At 44.0% G+C, this 11,076-nt stretch overlaps 1 protein-coding gene across 1 annotated transcript; it reads right to left on the minus strand.

The window, feature by feature from the left end:
• Positions 1–5,473: 5,473 nt before the first annotated feature.
• On the minus strand, positions 5,474–9,095 carry LOC124606876 (methylated-DNA--protein-cysteine methyltransferase). Its single transcript, XM_047138968.1, has 4 exons — positions 8,843–9,095; positions 6,407–6,555; positions 6,225–6,323; positions 5,474–5,851 (listed from the first exon to the last, which is right to left on the minus strand). Exons 1-4 carry the CDS (start codon positions 8,995–8,997, stop codon positions 5,664–5,666), a joined length of 591 nt encoding a protein of 196 aa, XP_046994924.1. The 5' UTR covers positions 8,998–9,095; the 3' UTR covers positions 5,474–5,663.
• Between the last annotated feature and the right edge of the window lie 1,981 nt (positions 9,096–11,076).

Below are 11,076 nucleotides of genomic sequence, written 5' to 3' on the forward strand. Positions count from 1 at the left end.
AATTGCCTCTGTGGACGTAGGCGAAGCCAAAATGACCATCAGCCATCGAGCTGTCGGTGTAAACCACTTCAGAGCCCCGTAACTCGTCAAGAATCGAGAGAAAGTGACAGCAGAGAGCGGCAGGAGTAACTGAGCCCTTAGGGTCATGCGAAAGGTCCAGACGAATCTGCGGCCTATGTGTAGACCATGGAGGTGTATGCGGATGGACCTGGATGGGAGCTGGTAAAGAGAAGGACCCCAGTTCAGACAGAAGGGATCACAAGTGAACCGCAATCGTTAGCCCTGACCCGGGCCGCCGATGCGGGAGATGAACTGCTGCGGGTGGAAAAAGGAGACGATAATTCGGATGCTCAGGAGAACTACGAACGTGTGCAACGTAACTAGCGAGCAGTTGTGCACATTGGATCTGCAACGGAGGGACTCCGGCCTCCACAAGGATGCTGGCCACCGGACTCGTCCTGAAAGGTCCTGTCACTAGGTGAACGCCACAGTGGTGCACTGGGCCGATTACTCGCAACGCTGAGGGCCCCGCCGAACCATAAATCAGACTCCCATAGTCAAGGCGGAATTGAACAAGGGCTTTGAAGAGCTGCAGCAGAGTAAAAGGATCTGCACCCCAGTTGGTGTTGCTCAGGCAGCGGAGGGCATTGAGGTGCTGCCAGCACTTCCACTTAGCTGAATAAGGTGAAGTAGCCAAGTCAATTGGACATTGAAAACCAGTCCTAAGAGTCGATATGTCTCTACCACATTGAGTGGATCGTCATGAAGGTAAAGTTCTGGTTCCGGATGAACAGTACGACGCTGACAGAAGTGCAAGACACATGACTTAGCGACCAAAAATGGGAAGCCGTGGGCAAGATGCCCACGACTGCGCCTTGAGGATGGCTCCCTGTAAGCGCCGCTCAGCAACACCAACCGCTGGTGGAGCAGTATGAAATGAAGAAGTCGTCTGCATACAGAGAGGGTGAGACTTACAGCCCTACCGCTGCTGCTAGACCGTTAATGGCCACTAAAAATAACGATACACTCAATACAGAGTCCCGCGGGACCCTATTCTCCTGGATATGGGGGGAGCGATGGGAGGCACCAACTTGGACATGGGAAGTACAGAGCGACAGGAAATTCTGGATAAAAATCAGGAACGGGCCTCAGAGACCCCACCAGTATAATGTGGCAAGAGTATGATGTCGCTAGGTCATGTCATACGCTTTGCGTACATCAAAAAAGACAGCAACAAGGTGTTGGCACGTGAAAAAGGCTGTGCAGATGGCAGACTCTAGGGACACAAGATTATCAGTGGTAGAGCACCCCTGGTGGAAGTCGCCCTGACATGCAGCCAGTAGACCACATGACTCCAGGACCCAACCCAACCGCTGGCACACAGTACGTTCCAGCAGCTTACAAAGAAAGTTGGTGAGGCTGATATCTATATCAAGCAGTTTTTTGCCGGGCTTGAGCACCGGAACGATGGTGCTCTCCTGCCATTGCACCAGAGCCGGTTGAGGATGACGAGGAGATGGCACTTGTAGCCAGACAAGAGATGTTTCATCATCTGACTGTGAATCCGATCTGGCCCAGGAGCTGTGTCGGGGCAATGTGCAAGAAAAATGGCTCTGACCATTATGGGACTTAACATCTAAGGTCATCAGTCCCCTAGAACTTAGAACTACTTAAACCTAACTAACCTAAGGACATCACACACATCCATGCCCGAGGCAGGATTTGAACCTGCGACCGTAGCGGTCACGCAGTTCCAGACTGAAGCGCCTAGAACCGCACGGCCACACCGGCCGTCTGCAATGTGCAAGAGCACTGAGCAGTTCCCACTCCGGAAATGGGGCACTATAGGTTTCACTGTGGCATGTAGTGAATGAGAGGACTTTCCTTTCCATCTGCCGTTTGTGGGTGCGAAATGCTGGGGGGTGGTTCTCCGACATAGAGGCTCAAGCATAGTGCTCAGCTATCACATTTGCGTCGGTACATAGCAGGCCATTGATGGTAACACCAGGGACACCTGTTGGGGTCTGGTACCCAAAAAGACGTCTGATCCTTTTCCAGACTTGGGAAGGTGACATATGGCACCCAATGGCTGACACTTACCTCTCCTAACACTCCTTTTTCCATTGTTTTATAAGCTGGCGTACAAGGGCACAGAGCCACTTAAAGGCTATCAGATGCTCTAGGGAAGGGCGTTGCTTATGTCGCTGTAGAGCTTGCCGTTGCTATGTAATTGCCTCAGCGACTTCCGGTGACCACCAAGGGGCTATCTTTTGCCAGGGGCACCCTAAAGAGCGAGGGATCACATTTTCTGCCGCAGAAACGATTGTGGTAGTCACCTGCTGAACCATCACATCGATGTTACCATGTGGGGCAGAGTTAATGGTGACATCAGAGGTGAATGTTTCCCAGTCCGCCTTGTTTGTAAGCCCATCTGGGCAGGCATCTGTGGGCCTGATGCCGGGGCAGTGACAGGAAGATGGGGAAATGGTCACTACCACACAGGTTGTCATGTGCTCTCCAGTGGGTAGATGGGAGAAGTCCTGGGCTGCAAATTGATAAATCAATGGCTGAGTAACTATCTTGAGCCACACTGAAATGTGTGGTGGCCCCAGTATTTAAGAGGCAGAGGTCGAACTGAGACAGTAAAGTTTCAACATCTTTGCCTCGGCCAGTAAGCACGGCGTCACCCCACAAGGGATTATGGGCGTTAGAATCTCCCAAAAGTAGGACAGGTTTAGGGAGTTGATCAAACAGTGCAGCTAATACATTCAGAGGTACTGCATCATCTGGAGGAAGACAATTATTTCCTGCATCATCCATATTCTGACAGCCACAGCTTCAGTAGGGGTTTGAAGGGGCACAGGTTCACTACAGACTGAGTTTAGGACATAAACACAAACTCCACCTGACACTCGATTATAGTTGCTACAGTTCCTGTAATATCCTTTATAGCTGTGGAGGGCAGGGGTCCACATTGCTGGGAACCAGGTTTCCTGGAGGGCAATGCAAAAAGCAGGTGTAAAGCTTAACAGTTGCCGTAGCTCATTCAGGTAATGGAAAAAACTGCTGCAATTCCACTGGAGGATGATATCATCATGAGACTGGGAAGGCATGGAACATTTAATGAGGCAGTTTACGCCTCAAGGTCACCTGCTGTCACTGACTTTTTGCCTGAGCAGTCTATATCCATTGTGTCTGAGGGTCTGGCGAGATCTAGGTCCTCAGCGGATGCCAGAATCTCCACCACATCCTCAGACGCAGAACATGTAGGTAGCACTGGTGTGGCTGCCACTGCGAGTTCCTTGTTATTAAAGGTCTTCTTTTTCGATTTCTCGTGCTGTTCCTTGGGTTTCCCTGGCTGGGAAGACTTCACTGAATCAGTCTCCGGGACTGAGGGTGAGCGTGAAGCCCTACGACCACCTGCTTTTGGGCTCTTCAGCCGCTGGTGGGTGTCATCTTTCCCATTAGCAGAAACCTGGGAAGCAAGTGACCCAAGGGACCCCTTCCTGGCGAGAGGAGCAGAAGAAGCCTTATGCTTCTCTGGCTCAGAAGTAGGGACTGAAATTCCCGATGGTTGGGGGGAGGGGGGTTGCTCCCAACGTAGGTGGTGTGGGAGCAACAGGGAGGGAAGTGCCCCCCATCATCAAGAGGGAAGGTGTAGTCTCCCAGTTCTAAGAGGCGACAGGAATTCAAGGAACTGATGAGGCGAGAACTGTTCTCGTAGCAGCGGCATATGAGGTGGTCATAGCCACAGGATGAAGCGACTCAAATTTCCTCTTAGCCTCAGCGTAGGTCAGCAGGTACGGGGTCTCATATTCCACGATTCTCCTCTCTTTCTGTAAAATCGCGCAGTATGGCGAGCAAGGTGAATAATGCTCTCCACAGTTGACACAGATGGGAGGCAGGGTGTATGGAGTATTGGGATGTGATGGACATCCACAATCTCTGACAGATGGGGCTGGAAGTACAGCAGGAAGACATATGGCTGAACTTCCAGCACTATTAAAGCACCGCATCGGGAGAGGTATATATGGCTTGACGTCACAGCAGTAGATCATCACCTCAACCTTCTTGGGAAATATGTCACCCTCGAAGGCCAAGATGAAGGCACCGGTGCCAACCTGGTTATCCCTCGGACCTCAGTGGACGCACCTGACGAAATGAACACCTCACCACCCTAAATTGGCCTGCAGCTCATCAGACTGCAAAAGAAGGTCCTTGTGGTATATAATACCCTGAACCATATTTAAGCTCTTATGAGACGTGATGGTAACAAACATCCCCAACTTGCCACAAGCGGGTAATGCCCGTGACTGGACAGAGGATGCCGTTTTTATCCAAACTGACAGCACATTTCGGACAAGCCCTCCACCTCCCCAAACTTGTCTTCCAAATACTCCACATCAAACTGAGGCATCATGGAAATGAAAGATTCCCCATTAACTCTCGTACATAAGATATACCAGGGCAAATAAGCTTCACTGACATCCTTAGCCTGGCATTCCTCCCATGGTGTGTGGCCAGGGAGGGGAACGACTTGGGATCACATTTCTTAGCATTAAAGTTAGACTTTGCCTGCTTGGAGACTGCTGGTGGCATTCTACCAGCAAGAGATGACGTACTATGCTTCATGGCTGTCATCTGCCCTGATGCAACCTACTCCCATGGGGCCTTCCCACAGGTGCCACCCAGCTGCAGCAAAGGCCACCTGGCAGGATGGCCATTGCTGGGAGTCCCGAAGCCCAAGGATGACAGGCATCTACTCCTTGGCATGAGTGGAGAGTTAACGGTGCAGGCTTTAGCACAGTGACCCCTGTGTTGTCAGGGGGGCAACACCCAACAGGGTACATGGCAGTCCCAACACAGGGGACTGGCTACCGTGCTGGATATGAGGTACAAAGAAGTCCATGGTCATCATCGGACAGAAAGTGACACTGCGTAGTGAATGGTGGAAAATGCACCCAGGAATGTGTCCTCGCACAAGAGACGGAGAATGTGTGGGACTGCAATGCGATGACGAGAAAGTGGGCTAAAGATCTCAATGCACGATGGACATGATGCACCATGTAAAGTGCCCTTCCACAACCGGATCGCTCTTCGGGAAAATTTTCAAAAATGGAGGTCACACCCTACACCAGACCATCACATAAAGGCCGAAATGTGTGAGCCTCCTTTTAGTCGGCTCTTATGAGGAATACCTTGCGGTCTATTCTTACCCCCAGACCCACAGGGCGGAGTCAGCAGGTAACTCCTTCCAATGGCACTTAATGGTATCCTCACACGCTGCAAGAGAACAGCAGTGAACCGGTTGTCACCAACTGTACACTAATGGTCCATATTTTAGACTTTGGCAAGCAATAAATACTGCAAGAAAGCATTTCTTTCTGCAGAGCTGTAACATATTCCCTTCATTTTCACAAATATGTATTCAACAGATTGGCAGGTTTTGATCTCACCAATAATTAACTACAAGTATGGTGAAAATAGTAATTTCTTTTTAATATTCTGTAAGTAATGTGCAGAAATCCATTAACTCTCTAATCATGTTTGAAGATCATGTGCTCTAATCTATGCATCTTTATCTGTTATGATAATAATAATAAAAAATAAGAAAAAAAAAAAACAGACAGATTGCAGCTCCAAAGCTAATTTTTATGCGGGTTTCAGCATTTAATGCGAGATATTTTATGGCTTGTTATGCCCTCATGCTCCAAAAGCCACAATTTAACTTCATTTCTGGTGCCTCGAGCATATTGTCCCATTGTACCATCGGTGCGAATAACTCTGTGACAAGGAACTATTATTTGGAATGGATTTGTAGCCATTGCTGTTCCAACGGCCTGGGCAGCCCCTGAAAATAGACACACAGTTTACAATAGAAATGTGTAAAGTACTGTAAGTACTGAGTAAGTTATCAATGATGTAACTGATATGGACAGAGCCTCTGACTGGGCACAGTAAAATTATTACTGTTTAAGAGGCCCTACTGGAAAAAATTCAGTTTGATAGTGGATTTTAGTACAAGACATCGATCAGAATCTACACAAGCTAATGTAAATTCATAATTGTGTGCAAGAGAAATGAAATGTGTTCCTGTTTTCAATTGCTCTATGCTGGCAAATTGTGTAACTGCTGTTATAAATGATTATGTAGCATACCAAGACATTCCACAGTTTAGATCAAAGAATAAGAGAATACATTCTGTATTTAAACTAGTTTAGTACCTGGATGGCCAGAAACTTTTGCTAATTCTCCATACGAAACTGTACAACCAGGCCCAACATATTCAGCAAGTTTATTCCACACTTTACCTCTAAATGTGCCTAAAACATTAAAATAGAAAATTACCATTATTATCAAATTTATTGAAAGTATAACCACAGTAGATTATCTCATATTACTGTACCTTCTCCTACAGAAGGGCACATTGATGGAAGAGCTAAATTTGGTAGAGACTGAATCTCGTGAAAATATGTGTGCAACCACATAACAGTATAAGCAATTTGCTCCTGTGCTGATTTTCCATCTTCTGAACAAATAATTCTTACTTCTTGACTAGAGGATGAAACAATGAAACAAGAAACATTTTGAGGTCATAAACCTGTGCTACACACTAAAGAAATAACATGTCTTAAAGAGTAAAAAATGGTCATTATCAATTATGTCATGCAGATATGATGCTCATAGTCATTGAAGTTTACACTCTAATAGTTTTACAGACAGAGGGTACCAAATCGCTAGCTTTTCAAATAAATGGTAAATGGTAATATGAGATTCATGAGGCAGCCAAGAACGAAAGTCAGTCAAGAGGCAGTACAGGGAACAAAATTGCCATGAAAGATGAGAAGCGAGAAGACAGAAAAAGAAATTAGCCGAACATTGAAGTATTTGATTGTTTGAGAGATATTAAAATGCATGTAAAGCAACAGCCACAAGAAAAATTGAGACACTAATAATTCAATTAATAAATTAAAGAGAAAAAAGATAGGCTTAACACAGCAACTGACAACTTGCCTATCTCATTTTTTGACTGTCTTATCACTGAACTTTCTTGTGATTTACACTGCTTTGTCGCAAGCCATATGGCTGTATCTTGCATTCTGTCATCATCATTCATTTCATTTAGCTATTTAGTGTCTTCTGAAAAGGTCCCAATGAGTTGATCTTCCCTCTGAAACTACAGTTATCTTTTATGTTCTATTCTTCTCTTTTGTTTGTTAGATAAAAACATCTGGTTCTGAATTTCAAGTTTGCTATCAAACTGTGACCACCTAATCTTGTTGGATACAACTACTTTCTTTCTTGGTTTGGTGAGGTTTAAATACACATCTATGATATTGTGGAAGATACCAACAAACGTAACCATATTCATCTCATTATAGTTTCTCTATATTTGGAGTAATATAACAAACCTATCTGTTAATCTTTTAAAATTTATATGTAAGTTAAAGACTCAAATTTAACGGCAATAGTAACTAACAGTTTGCAAAACATTACGTCAAGGAAGTAGACTCTAGCCAAACTGCCAATGTGAGAAACCCATTCCCTTCACGGTGACACACAATGCAACATCTATGATTAGGGCTGTACAGAGTGGGCAAAATAACACTGGCCCAGGAAACATTTATAAGGTAGTAGTATTGTGTCTAGAGCTCTCAACAGCAATGCTCTCAGAGCTCTTACTAAACTAACTGCAGATGAATGTGTTTAATTTTTTAAAAATTATTAAAGGTAAAATATAAAACAATTCTCAGCCACCTTGCTACACCCACATTTTTGTACACAGAAGACCGAAATACACATGAATGAAGGAAATACAAGACTGACCCTGTGTTAACGAAGATGAGAACTGTTTGGCACAGAAAATGCTAGTAGTGTTTCATTTCACTTACATCTAGTGAACTGAGATAACAGATTGTTTGGACATGGAGGAGCAGAAAACACCGTTTTTATGTAGCTGCCAAGAACTTTGTCATAAACCTTTGTTACACTGAGAAATATGTCCCATGATAATGATGGATCCATTATTCCACACACTATTATATACACCACTAAATAGCACAAAGAAACAAGGTTTTCGACTGACAGCTAATCAAATATAGCTTCCTTCTCGCCCTGCTTTGAAGCAAATATGTCAATACATTCTTAAATGTATGAAACATTGAGTAATTTGAATCACATATGAAGGATTCATTTGGGCAAAACCAGTCTACCTGCGATCTCTACTGTGTCGATAAGAGTATATGAATGTATGCTGTCATGCAACACCTTCAACTAACGTGTCCGAGCTGACAGGATTTTACAGATGTGTATTCATAATATTTTTGCCTACATATAAAAGGGCATCTATTTATGCCACCCTATTCGCTTGAACCAATGATGAAAACTTCCTCTATATGATTTCATTTGGGTGTATCTCCCTCAATATGTGTGTCTACACAACTTCAGAAACTGTGCGGCAGCTTTCAAGTGACAAATCACAAACACTTTTCTGATTGAAATATTGGTGAGGACGGAAAAAAGGGAGAGTGATACAACACACACATATGCACTAATACATAGTTCTACGTATCTTAATTTGCATTTTTTACTACTGAACAACAATAAAGCAAACACAAGCGACAGAGTTAGTACAGTGAAATAGAATGTTGGGGAACAACTGGTACACGCCCTTTTGTTGTCATGAACAAAATGGGCAAATTCATTCTTATACCACCTTTAAATATTTACGCAGAGCAACACTAAACTTTTATTGTTGATGTTTCATCTTTTATACACAACGATTGAAGATGAGAAATATAACACTATCGCAGTCTGATAACTAAATACTTAATTTTGTTACCTTTTATCCGGTTGGAAGTTATCTCCAACTGTTTCATCGCTTTGTGACAGAAAATGTAATCCTTGCTTGCAGACTCTGACATACAGATTGCCTATTGGAGACGAGACAATGCATGAATTGACCAGACAGCGTGTTTTATTCATTCTTTTCGCCATTTACTAATTGCCACGCTATTACCACATTGCATTGACACTTGCATAAATCACAACATCCTCACCCAACATAAAAATTTGGCGGCAATAACAAAGTACATAAGTCAAAGTTATAATAGCTTCCGAAATCAAGGCTTGGGCAGCAAAGCTATTAAGAACTTAAATCGAAATCCGTTGAAATAAGTCTTTATCATCGCGTAGAAATACATATTTCTACCAGTGATAGAAATCAGTCATATAATCTACTAAGATTATAATCTGACTACAGTTTGCAAAATAACTTCGCTGAAAACTTACTGTTTTTACATTTGGCAAACAACAGTGACTTGCTACAGCCACAGTCTAATATTGTGCTACAGCCATGCGCCGTTTACTGGTAAATATTTCAGAATATATGAAGGCAGCTGACACATTTCCATAGAGCTGCAAATGTAACGTCAGTTTTGCACAATTTTGCTAAATTATCTGTTCATATTAAATACTCCATAATGGCCACAGAGGTCAAAATCATCTCATTGTGTTGGATATACACTCTGAAAAGTTGCTTTTTGAATAATTAATAGACTAGAATAGAACAGAAAAAGCATGAGCTCTGAGCTCTCTCTCTCTCATTTGTTTCCGATGGCTGTTTCACAAAACGTAAGTGTCGCTCTCGTATCTGTAACTTTTGGTTAAATAAATACGCTAATTTTATTGCAATAACCATGTTTGAATTAAAATCCTACTTTCCTTTTCCATTAATGCCACATTTCAATTTATTATGTCGCATATTAGAATTTTTCAGGCTGCAGCGAAGGAGAGTTGCCGAAGAATTGTTTGGTGGCCACAGCCGAACGCTACTAGTGTTCAATCGGCATTTACTTTATTAAACTTTTATTTCGTCGTCCCTGAGATTTCCTTTACCGATCTTTTCGATTAATATCCGGGCAATGTAATTACGCAAACTGGTTAATTTTGAGATTAGTCACTTGCCTCTAAACAATGCCGTCGGTCAACGTTCTCGTCGGTCTGATAGGAATCTGATGCTGGTCGGTGCGGTATAATTTTATTATCAACAAGTGAAAATTTTCTATGCACCATTCTATCGTTTCAGGAGCTTTGCCTCCAGCAAAAGCGATAAATAAGTTTTATAATATTCTTTCATTTTGTTTGAATATGAGTAATATATTGGCGCAGCCAACATGTTTCTCATGTGTGATGTTAGTTGATGCTTGTTTGTTTTATTTTTCATGAATCAACAGTATTATTGGAGGTAAGAAAAAACTGATGTTGTCTACACGAAACATACACACATCAAAAAAAGTTTTGCATCACCCCATTTCCCAGAACTCCTGAAGATAGACGTTGACTGTGGATATTGTATCACAGACACAGTCCCTTTGACTGTTCAGAGATGTCACTAAACCTGCCCAAAGATGTAAACAAACATGCATGAACAGCGCCTATTAGAGGGAGGGGGTCCGACAGCCGAGCAGTTCCACTCAATCTACCAGGAAGGAGGTACACGGCTTGTGTTGTCTGTAGGTCAACCAAGCCTAGATGGTCAATACTGCGGTTCGATCGCGTCCGCCTTGTTACTTTGTGCCAGGAAGGGCTCTCAACAAGGGAAGTGTCCAGGCGTCTCGGAGTGAACCAGAGCGATGGTTTTCGGACATGGAGGAGATACAGAGAGAAAGGAACTGTCGATGACATCCCTCGCTCAGGCCGTGCAAGGGCTACTACTGCAGTGGATGACCGCTACCTGCGTAATATGGCTCGGAGGAACCCTGACAGCAACGCCATCATGTTGAATAATGCTTTTCCTGCAGCCGCAGGACGTCATGTTACGACTCAAACTGTGCGTAATAGTCTGCATGATGTGCAACTTCACTCTTGACGCCCATGTGGAGGTCCATCTTTGCAACCACGACACCATGCAGCTTGTTGCAGATGGGCCCAACAACATGCTGAATGGACCACTCAGGATTGCCATCACATTCTCTTCGTCGATGAGTTTCTCACATGTCTTCAACCAGACAATCGTCGTAGACGTGTTTGGAGGCAATCCGGTCAGGCTGTATGCGTTAGACACACTGTCTAGGG

This window comes from Schistocerca americana, chromosome 3 (genome assembly GCF_021461395.2).
Source record: "Schistocerca americana isolate TAMUIC-IGC-003095 chromosome 3, iqSchAmer2.1, whole genome shotgun sequence".
Lineage (NCBI taxonomy): Eukaryota > Metazoa > Arthropoda > Insecta > Orthoptera > Acrididae > Schistocerca > Schistocerca americana.

Bases quoted from the DNA above. Each gene is read 5' to 3' on its own strand.
- LOC124606876 (XM_047138968.1), bottom strand. From the start codon at position 8,997: ATGGCGAAAAGAATGAATAAAACACGCTGTCTGGTCAATTCATGCATT. The intron at 6,556-8,842 runs GTAACAAAATTA...TTCATCCTCTAG, and splicing joins AACTTCCAACCGGATAAAAG to TCAAGAAGTAAGAATTATTT. The intron at 6,324-6,406 runs GTACAGTAATAT...TTAATGTTTTAG, and splicing joins GTGCCCTTCTGTAGGAGAAG to GCACATTTAGAGGTAAAGTG.